Source organism: Callorhinchus milii, unplaced genomic scaffold, assembly GCF_018977255.1.
Source record: "Callorhinchus milii isolate IMCB2004 unplaced genomic scaffold, IMCB_Cmil_1.0 Scaffold4, whole genome shotgun sequence".
Classification (NCBI taxonomy): Eukaryota; Metazoa; Chordata; class Chondrichthyes; order Chimaeriformes; family Callorhinchidae; genus Callorhinchus; species Callorhinchus milii.
Window position 1 is genome coordinate 66,274,146 of NW_024704745.1, and position 15,940 is coordinate 66,290,085.

The 15,940-nt window shown below is 40.0% G+C and overlaps 2 protein-coding genes across 3 annotated transcripts in view; one reads left to right on the forward strand and one right to left on the reverse strand.

Annotated features, from left to right (window-relative positions):
* The window catches only part of mphosph8 (M-phase phosphoprotein 8), a 28,393-nt gene extending 25,427 nt beyond the window's left edge, over window positions 1-2,966 (forward strand). Inside the window, exons 13-14 of the mRNA XM_007905590.2 lie at window positions 881-964; window positions 1,794-2,966. Coding sequence (XP_007903781.1) covers window positions 881-964; window positions 1,794-1,835 — 126 coding nt within the window. The 3' untranslated portion in view covers window positions 1,836-2,966. The remainder of the gene's footprint in view (window positions 1-880; window positions 965-1,793) is intronic.
* A 2,140-nt stretch (window positions 2,967-5,106) lies between these two features.
* Window positions 5,107-15,940, reverse strand: part of LOC103186504 (paraspeckle component 1) — a 56,682-nt gene continuing 45,848 nt past the window's right edge. For both annotated transcript variants that reach the window (XM_042334223.1, XM_042334224.1), the window contains one exon: window positions 5,107-8,389. In XM_042334223.1, coding sequence (XP_042190157.1) covers window positions 8,372-8,389 — 18 coding nt within the window. In that variant the 3' untranslated portion in view covers window positions 5,107-8,371. The remainder of the gene's footprint in view (window positions 8,390-15,940) is intronic.

Sequence of the window (15,940 nt, forward strand, 5' to 3'; positions counted from 1 at the left end):
TGTTTATCTTGGGTGTCCTTCTTGAAAATGTAGTTTATGAAACTGGCAGCTCGCTGACTTTCTTTTGAGGACAAGAAATTTGATGGTTTTTTTAAAAGCCTGAATAGGATATATTCTGTTGGTATATTACAGTGCACCCATCACTGAGTGATTGGATACAGGTTCAGGTCAAACATTAGCATAATAGAGATTTGTTTTTTTTAAATCTTCAGGTGAATAATCTCTGGTAAGAGCACTTGCAGGTGAGAGACCTGGGTTTGATTCCCGGCAGGGCAAAACCTTGGGCAAGTTTCCTTACTCCACACGCCTGATAATAATCCCTCAAAAAACAATGATAAAATCGGTTCTTTCAATCCACGACTGTTTGTGGGACACTGCTGTGCCGTGTTTGATTCACAAAATATAGTCAATTCACTTTACAGAATATTCTGTGAAGCGCTTTGAGGCGTCTAGAAGACATGGAAACTACTATATCAAATGAAAGGATTATTAATAAAATGCTGTATTTATGGTATTGTTTGATGTAGATTCAGCTTTGAATTTTTAGAATTCTATGCAAATTTCACACTCGTTTTTCTTTTTAAAGAAATATCTTATACTGTAGTAACTGGATAGTGAAGATTTATCAGCAGTGTTCCTATAAAATGGATCTTGTTTGGAAATTAATTGTTACGCTCAGTGTTTGGAAGGTCTGCCCTGGATAAAGTCAGAATTTCACCTGTTTTAGTATATTATGGTCTTCTAGTATTTTTACGTTTAAAGTCTGAATGAGTAGGTTATCGATTTAATGCAAAATGTTGAGTCACTTGTTGGAACGGCTGCTCCAAAAATATTTAAAATGTTTTTTGACTGACAAATACTACTCTTCTTGTCTTTCCAGGATAGTCATTTTATTTATTCCTTCAGCCCAGTGCCTGGCCCTAATAAATTATTTATTAGACTTGCTGAAGCACCTACTGCTAAGGTGAGTATCTACTAATGACATATTGTGATATAAATTTGTCAATAGCTAAAAGACTTGTGATGTTGAAACATGAAATACATATATCATAAAATTGGTGACTTGTAAATCTGAAGCTAGAGGTGGGCATTAAAGATTTCATGACAATATTTTTTTAAAAAAGCATGGGTTTCTTCTCCAGGGCACACTAATCAACAATCCTCCAGGTTAATTGGCCATTTACCTCATGGCATTTAGCAGCAGTGCTTAATAATACTAACACACCTTACATTTGGTATTGCGCTTTTCACATCAGGAGCACGTTTCAAAGCGCTTCATGGTGTATACTGTAAAGTATATTCTGCAGTTTGTAGGCAAAATGTCAAAATCTAAAGCACTTGCCAATAAAGAAACTTAACAAGTTACTTGTGCAGCATTTTGAGATGGGTCATTATAAGCTACCATGAAGATGAACCAGTTCTTTCTAAAGACGTTAACTTACTTGTGTTGCCTCGAGTTCCAATGGTGTTGTTAGCCTTCCAGCATCCCTCCCTGGTGTTGAGAGGATGTTCAATTATGGGGCATATAGAATGTCACCGTTGTGATGGATCATTTTCTCTTCTGCTGTTCATTGCAGCTGGGGTAACTGGCTAATGATCTCAGGTGGGACTCTTCCATGGAGGGAGAATATTTTCTGTCAATTAGGGTTCTGGGCAGCTGAATTTAAGAAATTCCAGAAACACTTGTGTGCTATTCTAAACAGAATTGTTTGTATTGACTTTAAAATGTATATGAAAAAGCATACTGAAACATGTGTTTGAACGACATTCTAATAAGACTGTTTCTATTTCAGGTAAAGCTGCTTATTTGTGCGTACAGAGTCCAACTCCAGTGAGCATGGGATGTGAGCCCCTCCACCACCCCATTGGTTTATCACTAATTGTGAAGGACGATTGTGAATGTTTTCTTTCCACTTGAAGCTTCTCAGATTGTTGGAATTTTAGTCTCTCTCAGTCTGGAAACTTTCTGTGGGACTCATATAAACTCTTTATAAAGAAATATTCCCATAGAAAGTTTCACACAAGCTATAGTTATGATGTGGAGTAAATTGTCATTTTTTAGATGGCAGTCAATTATCTTAAGGAAATAACAGGCACAGTAGCTCATTTGCCTGACACATTTGTCTGTGTAAATCCTAACTGTACATAGACGTTTCCACAGTGTGGAAAGGAGTGTTATATAATGCTCCAGATTGTGAATATTTATGAAAGGTACCTGTTAACAAGTTGTTGTTTCATATTTGGGCAAGTGTGAGGCTTCTGCACTTTTCCTTATTTGTTACTGAAACTTAGATCTTGGTTAGTTATTTTACTCTTGTTTTTCAAAAATAAAGAAACCCCCTGCAACACTCACAATTCTGTGCCTGGGGTTTAAGCAGATTTTGCCCTCTGGCCTTTGCAGGAGTTACTTGCAACATGGCCACTGCAAAGTCAATGTGAGGCTAGGGTTTATTTTTGTTTCCTCCCTTTTATTTGGCCTTGCCTCCACTGGACATTTTCCAGTTGGTATGACGAGTTTACTATGTGGATAATCACAGGTGTGCATTTGTGTCTTACAACTCAATGACATAGCACATTAATTCACTGATGTGAGGCATTGCAGTACCACCATTCCTGGTTTGTTTTAACACAGTAATAAAATAATAATAATGAATTGGGACACTTCAATCCACAACTGTGGGACACTGCTGTGTGCAATTGTCTGCTGCTTTTCACCCACAAAATATAGTCAATTCACTTTATGGTATATTCTGCAAAGCGCTTTGAGACGTCTTGAAGATGTGATAAAGCGTTATATCAAATGCAAGGATTCTTATTATTATAGTATTTCTTGTTATGAACATTTTTGTATTTATGAATCTGTATAGTGTATCATGGTGCAGAGATGCATTTTAAACTTTAAAATATTCTGGCATTCCTTTAGAAGATATTGTATGGATATTTACATAAATGAAGTTGTTGCTGTATTTCTTATCTTTAGTGTGATGCAAATACACACCAACTTAATAGGCACACTGAACAGACATAATATTTCATTATGAATGTGGCTTCACTTATGAGATGTTGAAACACCAACTAGCAGTTAGGAACCATTGTGTTTTTACTGCTGTTTCTACTCGTTTGTAAAGAGTAAACAAAACCCTTAGCTTTGTAAAACCCACGTTAGGATAAACAAATAACTGTTAATAAGTGGATCTTGGTGGGTTCCTTCGTGGCTTTTTCTTAAAAAAAGTACAGCAGTGTTTACTACAGCACTTACTGTAGATTTATATTGCTGTCTTGAGGACATTTGAAATGTGTATTTTATGCTAGACATGCACACTAGTCCAGTATGTGCCTTGCTGTTCTCTTGATAGCTGTGCTGTATGTGAACTACCAGGATGTGCCTAAACTGTAGCAAATACTACCAAAAATGCTGATGTGAGGAATGTGTGATTGCTCACAATTATGAACTAGTTTAATTTTCTGTTGAACCCATTGTAAAATCTCTAATTTTATTTGTTGGACTTTTGTAAAGTTATTCATGTAAAATAATAATTTCCAATGCTTATGAAAACACTTTGGTGGTTCTGCGGTGATCATTTTGCTGTTAAAATAGAAATTCCCACAGGAAGTATTTTTGAAAGTAGACTTGTTATGGGGGGTGGGGGGGCTTAAATTTGAAGAGCAAAATGTGATCATGATCAAGCCCTCTGGTATGTAAATTAGTGTTAAAATATTATAGTTTTCATAAATCTTTGATAAAGTACAAAAAAAAATTGAGGCTCATAGCCACTCCTGTTGGAAGAGTTTTTCCATTGCTTACATTGGCCTACCAAATCCAACCAGTAAACTTGTGGAGCACTGTTCTGATGTGATGTGCCAAATCAAATGTAAGGATGTTTTTGTGTATCGTTCATATCATTGCGATGCTTACATGGTGAAAGACCCAAAATTTATCAACCTATCATGTATAGGCATAAGAACTTAAAGCATGCCACCCAATACACTTTTGCTTTAAAGGCTTTAACATAACATGTAGGAGCAGGAGTAGGACATTCAATCATGGCTGATCTTCTAATCTAACTCCAGCTAATAACCTGACCCTGCCTTATCCCCATATCCCTTAATCCCTTTTGCAATAAGAAATCGATCTTGACATTAGCAAAACAGCTTCATAATAAGTTGAAGGAGCTGGAAACCAATAATAAATCTCCTGAGAAACGCACTTCAACAACAATTTTGTTGTTGTTCAGATCCAATTGTCTGACTTCAATCAGAAAATAAATGGAATTGATCAGAAGGAAAATAGCCTAATGTATTTGCTTCAAAAACAAACCAATCTAACTCCTTCATATCCCCATTTTTTTAATAGAATGAATGTGTCAAGGAGTAAAAAGTACTTACTGGAGAAAGAATTATGTAATATGAATGGGTGGATATTTTGAATTAATTTCTATTAGAACTTTTATAAGCAAACATAATGTCCTTGACGAGACAAAGGCTGAGCAAGAAGTTAAGTCTTATGCAGTGAGCAGTTGAAGTCCTGACTTGTGCTGGGAAATGTAATTGATCAACACTCATGGTGGGCTTTCTTTCTCTTGATCTCACTCCCACAGAAAAGTGCAGAGGGTCAAGTCATAAGATTTACATACAGCAATGGGAACAGCACAACTAATCGTAGCCAGTGTTTATATTCCACATGAGCCTCCATCCATTCAATATACTTGTGTGAACACCTAGCTTCCTTTTAAATGCATCTGTCCTACACATTATTATTATACACATCTATGCAAATGAAAGAATTACTATAGTATAGATGCATTTAAAAGACATCCCAAATATGTGATGAGGTGCTATATCAAATGCAAGGATTATATAGTTTGATCTATACCCTCCCCAATCCCAACCCCCAGTGCAGGTCTGAAACACTGACTGTCCAGCATCTTGGGATGTCCTCCCAACATGAAAAGCGCTATAACAAATGTAATTTTATTATTGACTACTTATGGAGGAAAAACTGGCCATTTACATTTGACCCGTCATATTGAAGGATCCTGATCAAATCTTAGCATTCATTTCTATAATTTGTTTTTTTAGAAAAAACAGCCTCAGTTTCCAAGTTTGTCTGATAGAATGATCAGTTTCATAATTTATTGAATATCTTGGATGGATAGAAGGTAGGAAGAAAGCAGTTGTACAATACTGGTCAAGGTCAGTAACAATCATCTGCGTCGTTGTCCTCCTGTCTACCTTTGACCAATCCATCCTTCTCTCTGCTCCACCACCACAGTTGTGTCCTTTCCTGGGTTCACTCCCATATATTGGAAGCATTTAGTCTCTTCCATTGGTATTTCCTGTTATGTCAGATTTGAATGTCAAGCAGTGTGAGGTTTTTGTGCTTGGCTCACACCAGCACCTTCTTACCATAGGTGCCGAACTCATCAATCTGCACCGCCTATTGTACCTCATGGAAAGGGCGTAGAACCTCAGTCTTGTTTGACCCAAAAATTCTTTGAAGCCCTACATCTGTCCTCTCACTTCTCAGCTTTCTCTCACCCACATTATGATGGAGGCAGGCAAACCCCTGATTGCCCAACAGCAACTTGCATTTATACAGTGCCCCTCAGATAGCTGTGTCCCAGAGCACTTCCCCAGCTCCTCACTATATGAGCTGCAGCCATCTTGAAGTTTAGGTGTGACTTCACTTGCTTCAATGCACCCCTAGCAGATCCTCACCTTGAAATCCTCCATGGTCAAAGTCACTAATGACATTCTGAACATCTGTGATCAGGGCTCCCTCTGTCTCCTTGTCCTCCTCGACCTCTTTGACACTGTCGACCACTCCATCCTCATACACCGCCTCTCTGCTTTACTTCACGGATCTGCCCTTGCCTGATTCGATTCCTATCTCTCTCACCATCTCCACTTTGTTGCTTCTAACAGTTTCTCCTCCAGTCCCCCACTGTCACATCTGGCGTCCCCCAGGGCTCTGTCCTTGGCCCTCTCCTCTTTAATATCTACATGCTCCCCCTTGGTGACATCATCCACAGACATAGGGTCAACTTCCACATGTAATGCGGATGACACCGAACTCTCTTTCTGCCTTCACCCTCAACTCCAGGACCACTGCTATCCTGACAGACTGCCTGTCGGACATCAAGTCCTGGATGAGGGCAAATTTCCTATAGTTGAATGTGAAAAAGACTTGAGATCTTCCTGATTGGCTCGCGCCAGCGCCTCTGCACCTCAGGCTCTGGCAGCATCAAACTCCATGGTTGCACACTACAACTCACCAAGCCAGTCAGGAACCCAGGTGTCTTGTTCGACCCTCAACTGTCTTTTCTCCACCACGTTCAAGCCATAACCTGCTCTGCCTTTCCTCACCTCCGTAGCATCGCCTGACTCCGACGGGCTATACAAATGTAATCTTGTTGGTGGTGGTCTTGCCCCACCCTCACTCCTGCAATCCCTGCTTAGCGAGAAGCTCCTTCCACTCAGCAAACATTAGCCTGTAACATAGCCACACCATCAGCTTTCTGCTATATGCTCCAGCACTCTCTCGTGGAGACCTTCCATCTCACCCTCTCCTTCCCTGCATTAAAACCAATCCCTTCAACCACAAAGGATTATCTCTTTTCACCCCCTCCCCCACTCAAGAGCAGGTGGCCAGGCAACCATGTGAAATGTTTCAAGATATCCACTGAAAGGCACTACAAAAATGTAAAATAAAATGTACTGTACACAGCTCAAAAGAAGGTTGCATTTATTTGGAAATCTTGGAAGAAAAGATTTTTATTTTCTCACTAAATCATTTAAAAAAATATTTTAAAGCACTATATCAAATGTAAGGATTATTATTTAATACATTGGGATGGGGATAAGGTAGGGTGATTGGATGAACATCTTGCGATAGAGCCAGTGCAGACATGCTGAGCTGAAAACTTCTAAACTCAGCATCAAGTGTCTGACCAGGTTAGATGTATAAGTAGCAAAAATGCAGCTGCTATTGACATCCATTTAGAATTTTCTTTTTTAAAATGGGAAAGGGAGTTAAAAGATCAATAAATGGCTGGCACTCTGGACCACCATAAAAGGTACTTGGGCAGGATAATGCTTCAAACTGTTAAGATCAATTGAAAAATGAAAATATTTCCTTGGGAAAAGACTCAAGGTGCTAATATTTTCTTTAATAAAATGACATGTCAGCTCTCACTGGTCTAGTTTGAAAAGTCAGGAGTTGATCACATACATGTCTATGTCTGTCAAATAAAGAGATGAAGGGCAGCAGCTCTGACCCACCACGTTTCAGATCCTCAGAGCAGTTCCCCTGTGGAAGCCACTCGAACCTCAACGTCTGTAGTATTGATCAATGAGTTATGTGGATCACCTGTAAATACAACTTTTAAACAGGTTAACTGGACACTGCTGGGATCAAAATGAGATTAATAATATGAAATCAAACTATTACCTCATTTATAATACTCATCTTTACAATAGACCCTGATTTATCTCCCCCTCTCAGAAGCATAATCACTGGTTGGGTATTTGACATCCGACAAGCATGGGTTTGAGCCCTTGTTGGGTGGATGGTAGGTACCTGGAACTCCCTGGTGGGTAACACATCACAGCATGCAATGTGTGAGAGCATTGCCATCATCTTCCTGGCTGTAGCTCGGACACACATCCCTTCCTACTGAGTGACGGTTCTACCAGTTGGAGGTGCAAAGTTTAAGCAGCAGCTGATTGCCTCTGCGGGCCAATCAAAATGGATTCCAGGCGCTGGATGCACAAATGAGTGTTCACAAACTTGGGACTCCAGGTAACACTGTCGGTGCCAGTTCTCTTGACGTTCTCGAGGTCCAATGCCATGTACCAGGCTTACTCAGCACTAGGCTTAATCCAGGTGCTCATGTAAGCAGCTCTGGCAAATACACATGTCAGCTGTGAAACTCATTCTGCCTTCCAGATGGTTAGAGACAGGTCAGTATAGGCCAAAGCCCTCCCACCCAGCAGCTGCTTCCTGTGTTTGCCATTAATCCACCTCACTGCTTGAACCTGGACTTTGGAAATGGGCTGGTGGAAGCCTCTCCACTGCATCCCAATTGTCCTTGATTGTTGTTCAGGAGTACAAACACTGTCTGATTTATCCNCCCCCCAAAACCACTACCGCCTGGAACAAATCTCCTTAGACACTGATCTCCCTGCCGATAGTGTTGGGGAAAACACACTCCTTATAGAGTAGAAAAACAAGCATGCAATATCAAACTTTGTTGTAACAGAGCACAGGTTTAGAGCAGGAATACTCACCTAGTCTGCCAGATGTCAACAGGTCACGTAAAATGCTCTGCAAGAGGAGCATGATGTGATATTCAGATAAGTTGTTGACCGTTCAGGGAAAGCAAGTCATCTAGAAATGAAAGAAAAACTTGAGTGAAACTATGGTTAATAAATGGGTTTCTGTAAAAATGTGCAGATATGATCAAAGTACAATTATATTTCTGCGATGTAGGATATTTAATTTAGTTCTTTTCTGCCACCTTTCCAAAGGTGCTAACTCATGTTGGGAGTACAACCTCACTGTCTTCAACTATACCCTGATACAAGTGCCCATTTGTCAAGTATGAGGCTCGACAGTGAGTGTTGGGAGGCAATTTGACTAAAGAACTTGACAGATGAGCCCAAACTGCCCTCATCTAATATTGGACAAATGCACATTTTATAGCAATGATAAAAAAGAACCCTGGAAGATTTCCCTTTCTTACCCAGAAACTCTTAAGACACTTGTGAGACCCTAGAGCAAGCAATCTACTAACTATCAGAGGTGGAATATTGAAGGATATCAGGAAGCAAACAAAAGACTGGAATTAGTCTTTGTGGCTTATGTGGAGATTTGCTTCAGTGCTGTACGAGACTAAAATTGATATAGATTGAACATTGTTCACTTTTATGTTATATCATATATTTACTATTAGTCATCGTAGAACATATGGTTGGATATTTTCTCATAAAAGAAACAATCTTCTCTAGTCTCAGGATTTAAATGCACAGAAAATGATATGGTTAAATGTTCAACTACTGTATTATTTACTCATCGGCTCAATAAATGGAAAAAGGTCCAAGCATCCCAACTACTCCAATAACAAATTGCATTATATAGCACCTTTCACATCAGGAAGATGTCCTGGACAGTAGAGGGTTTGCACCCAAGATAGTTGTTGGATTTAGGGGGGTGGGAAGATGACCGAAGACAAAGAAGAATGTCTTGAGACGGACCTTGAAGGAGTCAAGTAAAGGTGCAAAGGGAACAGATGGAGCTACAAACTACAATTTTGTGCAAAATTATTCCTTATTATGACTGTCACAATCTCTTCCTTAGCCACACCAGCTAAATATAAGGAACAAGTAACAGGTAAGGGTAACATGGACTAACTCACTTTCCAGCAATGCTGATGCCACCAGTTGTAATTTTATAGGTGAACACAATTAAACTTCTAAACTACCAGATCAAGTTACAAATTCTTTATTCAGCATGTCTTATAAAGTCTTGAGGAAGCTTTCATTTTCTTTAAAAAGTAGCTACATAATTGGTACCTTTTTATAGACTCTTACAGTTACAACTGGGATCCTACTATAATAATAATAATAATACTGAGATATTTACTGCAAACACTTCTCTGTAATGATAGCAATGATGTACAGTCACATCCCTTTTAAAGATTGAAACCAACTTTGTTTTTTGGAGTCAGTTTGCAACTTCTCAGAGACCAATGTTGCTCGTACTTGCAGACTTAATGGTGGGACCCCAAACTCTCAGAAATGAAGGCAATACATTTCAGCTTATCTATAAAAGCTCAGAATAAATACAATATAGTATATTAGTACTAAAATAAACTAAAAGTAGGGCAGAAGGGGAAAAAATGGCAAAACACAGGATGAAGAGAAGAGTTAAATAAATTTAAATACTTATTTTAGTTAAAGGGTTGTAGACTTGACATTCAAGCCTTATTATCAATGGCTCAAAATTAGTGAAAACTGAAAACTTTTTTTATATTAAAAAAAAGCCAGTCTTAGGATCTAATCACCCTGAACACCCAATCCAGTGTTCCAAGAAGCTATGCCGTGCGAAAGGTGCTATATAACAACTTGCAGTTTAATAACACACCTTTCACCAAATCTATTAATGGAAACCGACCATCAGATTGCCTCTTGAGAAGCAGCCCCTGAGTGTCAGTCGTAATATTACATCTGCCAATACTGTGCTGTAATTCTAGCTTTCATTATTCAAATGAAAAGTAGTACAAATTAACTTTTTTTTCAAAATTATTTTCATTGACCCACAAAGGAAGACAATATAAATCATATTGGTGTGAATGTGGTTGATATTACATATACCATAGGACTGAAGTAACTTCTGGCCAGTTTAATTTTCAAGAGCAGCCTTTTCTTCAACACGAGACACTTGGGAACTAATGAAATGTGTTGAAGGGAATACCTTTTTTAAAAAATGAATGAGGTAATAATATGCCAGCATTAGTGTACTGAGTATATTTGAGGCTTTTGAAATAACTATTTGGAAAACACAAGAGTATTCAATTAATAACTATTGAAATTTCAGTTGTAAACATGCTTAGATTTCTACCGCAGATCACTCATTGTGTTACATGCCGTGCCAATATAAATATTTTCGAAGGCTTAGTATGAACCTACTACAGTACTCAAGCATGTAAGAATCATTTCATGCCACTGCCTCAAATTTTAAATTTAGGACTGTATTTCTTAAGGAAAAACAAAACTAAAAAGCTACTATAGTCTTCAACCAATCAATCACTGTACATAGTTTAAGAAATTCAGAAATGCCCAAATCCTAGTTTGCTTTGATGTTCATACACCTGTAACTGTGCTCTATTATCAATCAAAAACATGGTTAACCTAGCAATTGTAACCAAGAAGTGTTACAACTGCAGAACTGATGCATTTTGTTTTTCAAACTACACCACCTTCCCAGCATTTTCTGCACACTTCGGTCTCATTCCTTACATTTTCTTGATGCCACTTTTCATTGATCTTATGGGCTTCAATTTATTGTTGCAGGCACGTCATCTTGGAGGCAGCTCAGCTTCACACCTTGCTTAACTTTCTTCCCCCTCCCCGCAGGAATTGAAATCCAACCATTGCAGGTTTGAGCCCTCACCAAGCAGAAAGAAGGTAGCAAGAACTCCCTGCAAGCTTCCTGGTGAGCAGCACAGCTCAGCCTGGTTTAAAGATTAAAGGAGAGAGAGGGTGAAACAAAATGCTGAGATTGTGCACTGGCTCAGTAAAATGGGAGTAAGGAGACAAGGAGGTTAAAGGGAAGAAATCCCCCACAGAAAGGGGGATGGTGTGTAGCTAACAGCTATTCCTGGGCAGCGCCATCCTAGCTTCTGCAAACGTGGAGGGAGCAGAAAGGGGGATAGTGCCTGCTTGACAGTTTGTCCCAAGGGCTACTAACCTAACTCCTGCAAGGCAGAGAGCGTAGAAAGATAGACGGTGCACACCAAATTGCTTGTCCTGTGTGCTGCCATCTTACCTCTTGTGAGGCCGGTAGCGCAAGAAAGGGAGATCGAGGGCATCAAACAGCTTGTCCTGCTTCCATCTTATCCCCTGCAGGGAGGTTTCAAACCTGAGAAGGAGGACTTTTATGATTTACTTTAGGTCATTGAGGAGGAGATTTATAATAATAATCCTTGCATTTGATATAGCGCTTTTCACGTCTTCTAGACATCTCAAAGCGCTTCACAGAATAGACTGTAAAGTGAATTGACTGTACATATTTGTGGGTGATTTACTTTAGGTAGGAAATAGATGTAGTACAGATAAATACAAAAATTGTTAAAATTACATAAATACAAAAGTGTTGTTAAAGAGTAAAGAAATACGAAAAGTATTGTTTTTAAAGTTTAAAAGAAATACAAAAAAAATTATGTTAAAGAGTTAAAGCAGGTACGTTTAAGAATATGAAATTGTAGGCAGCATGTTAAAGAATAAACAAGAGTTAGAAAGAAAGATAATGGTCTATGATTCCCTTTGTTTCTGGGTCTTAACCGAACCTTATAAAGGAGAAACGTTCACAATACCCCTCTCATTTTGCACTGAAATGTTAGCCTAGATTATGAGCTCAAAGTCTTGACATGGGCTTGAACCCACAACCTTCTGACTCAGAAGCGAGAATGTTACCAATGGAACCACACTGACAAGTTCCAGATAGAAAGGTACAATTCATCGTCCTTACATTTGATTTAGCGCCTTTCGCATCTGAGGAACATCCCAAAAATGCGTCAGGATTTATCGTAAAATGTATCGACAACATTTTGTAGGTGAACACAGCACATATTCATACACAGAAATGTCCCACAAACAGCCATGAAGTTGGGTTTTACCCACATGTGAAGGTGGACAAACCTCCAGATGTGGACCCCATGACCCTGGATAATGTCACCAAGCATGTACATGAGGATAAGGAAAGAACTGGAGCAACACTGTAAGTGATTATGCAGGAACTGAAGCAGAGATGTAATGAAACATTGGCACAGATAAGAGTAGAAATAGGAAAGTTCTGTATCAACAACAACAAAATTACATTTGTATAGCGCCTTTCATGTCGGGATGTCGTCCCAAGGCGCTGAACAATCAGTGTTTCAGACCTGAGCTAGGGGTTGGGATCAGGGAGGGTGGAGGGCGGGGGGTGGGGGGAAGCAGGGTAATCGAAAGCACGATCGAAGAGGAGGATCTTGAGATCGGTCTTGAAGGAGGCAAGAGAGGTGGCGAGGCCCGAGGGACTGCGGGATGGAGTTCCAGAGTGTGGGGGCAGAGTGGCAGAAGAGGAAAGTTTTCAGGCTAGACTTGAAAGAGGGGAGAGAGAAATTAATACCAAATTTCATAAAGTAGTATTTTTGTGAAATTGATTCAGGCTGACATGAATTGTGAAAAACTATAACAAGCTGTTTTCAGTAATTCACATCTTTCTTGCTAAATACAAGCTTTGCTTGTTGGCAAGTTTTAAACTAAAGGGAGGAAGAACTGGCTTATAAACAGCTTCAAACAGGAACTCAGAACTATAACAAAGATTTCAACCAAATTCTGAAACCAAAATGGATCAGAAATCAACTCAAGCGTTACATAACAGTGTAATCATCAAGGTTTGCTCTCAAACTGGCTGCATTTGAAACAAATGAACCTAGTTCAATGGGGTGGCATCTAACTGTACAGAATAATAATATAATATTCCTTGCATTTGATTTTACGCCTTATCACATAGTTGAGACATCTCAAAGCACTTCACAGAATATAGCGTATTTTTGTGGTTGAAACAATTGCGCACAGCAGTGTCCCAAAAACAGTCATTGATTGAGTGACCAATTTATTTATTTAGTTTGGAGGGATTGTTACCCCGGAAACAATAAACAATAAATTAAATAAACAATGAGTTCTGGTGAAATTCTATAGTGAATGCTGGGAAATGCTTAGTAGTAAAATAGTAATAGACCAGTGTTTTTAATGAGGTACTAGCTGTACCTGTTGCAGCTTCGCTTGCAACCAAAGGATCCAATACGGAATGTAGATTCACACACACACACACACACACACACAGACAGACAGTTCACCTTTATCTATGCTCATCTGGGTGGAATCCTTTTGGGAGGACTCAGTGAGCGGACTCAGTGCTTTAAAAATGTAGTTTTGTTGTTGCTGTGGCTTAGCTTCGTGTGTTCTTTATTTTATTCCGCCACTTGGCTACGTGCGCGCTCGGTGACGCAGGATGCCACGGTCAGTCAGCGCGGCCACCAAGTGTAACTGCAATGGGTGCGTACTGTGCGATGCATGATGCCACATCACCACTTTGACTCGGCAGCCACAGGTATAACTGCAGCGAAAAATGCAAAACTGCAAATAACTCACGAACGATAGGAGGTACACACAAACAAATATGCCCATGTCACTCCCAAGAGCAAGACCTTTCTGATGAGGTATAAATCATGTCTCTACATCAATTGGTTATTAAGATCCTTCTTGAAACGCAGACAGACATTGTCATTTTATTAGTATTGATGATTAAAAATCAAACAACTAAATAGCTGATTATGTTTATAGGTAAATTGTACACAAACAGCATGAAATAATGGCTTGAATGTCGGAATCAAGACAGCCCTCTGTGGGCTCTTGCCAAACTGCGCCTAATACTTTCCAGAATTAGGTAAGCAGAATGCATCCCTCGAGGGAGAGTGCGCATTCCATTCCAACAATCTGTCTCTGGAATTTCTGTGTGTAGGTCGGATGCATAGAATTCTGTTTGGTTTGGATGCTCTTAAGCACAGTGATGGTTTCCACATCTGTCAGACTAATCCAAAAAAATAGCCTAATGAGAAAAAGGGTAGATGTGAAGCTCGTGAGTGCGTCAGAACAAAGCAAACTCAATACAAGGTTTCATTCTGTGAAGAAAATTTCAATATTGCTGCTTTGAGGTTTAAAAGCACCAACACAGAAACTTGAAAATGTTTTTTTTTCTGTTTTTAACAAAGCAATATGTAGAATATTCACTTTGAAAGCTTTATTTTCTAGTCAGCCAAGTATCTGACATATGTGGAAACCCATTACCATGCTACCAGACTTCCATGCATCCAAGCTATACATGAAAATTCCAGAGTTATTTATTGGAGATCTCCATTTTTGAAAAATTCTGCTTACCCAATTCCAGAAAATATTAGGCGCAGGATGGTAAGAGCCAACACTTAGGGACCCCAGAAAATGTGTTTGCGAATCTTAAACCAGCTAAAAAATGCATTGCTTGCCATTGAAAGCACTCTCTGGCAAGCTTGTTCAGCTAGGGGCACCATTAGGGCTTTGACTTGCAGGCTTAACGGGAGCTGAGTGGGAAGAGTCCCTGCCCCCCAGTGACTGTTCTGCCCCCCCCACCCCAAACCTGCCAATGAGCCAGGTTGCCTGGGCTGTCATCAGCAGTATCCTGGAATACTGCAGACCTGCCTGGCTCAGGAATTGGACTGATATAGCTACAAAGAGTTGGCTCAATTCTGACATTCCATTACCAAATCTGTCACCTGAAGCCAATTCAGTTGACTTCCCCTCAAGGGTGATAGTCACGAGTTGGTCATTTGAAATCCGACAAGCGCAGGTTAAGCCCTCACTCGATGGATGGCAGGTGCCAGGATCACCCTGCAAATTTCCTGGTGGGCAACACCAGCATGAAATGGGTGACAGCATTGCCACCATCTTTCTGGCCACAACTTGGAAACACATCTCTTCCCATTGAGATGGTTCCACCAATCAGAGGTGTGGAGCTTAAGCATTAGTCGCCTACTCTCTGCAAACCAATCAAGGTGGGTTCTAAGCGCTGTATGTCCTAACACGTCTGTGTCCACAAACACAAACTCCAGGTAAAGCCTTCCAGCAGCTGTCGCCCCAAACCTCAGTTTCCTCATCTTCTATCTGATGGATATCTGCCTTCAGTGTGGTGGGAGGACCTTTATAGGATAATTTTACTCTCAAGTGAGGGGCCTTGGCAAATAGACAACAAAAAATGTAATTTATACAGCAACTTTCACAACAGATGATGTCCTAAGATGCGGGACAGTCAAGAGTTTGCAAGCTGAAGGGATTCCAGGATGGAGTTCCAGAGCGTGGGGACAGAAAGGCTGAAGGTCCAACTGCCAATGGTGGTGTGGGGAACATGGAGCAGGCCAGTGCTTGCCGAGCGGAGGAAGAGGGAAGGTTTGCAAGGTGCTACCAGTCATAGATTTAGGGAGGAGCAAGGCCATGGAGGGCTTTGAAAATAAGGACGAGGATCTTAAGCTTGATCTTCTGGGGGATAGGGAGTCAGTGAAGCCAGACGTGGACGGGGGTGATCGGCTTATGAGCTGCAGACTTTTGAATAATCTGCAGCCTGTTGAGGGAAGAGTTGGGAAGT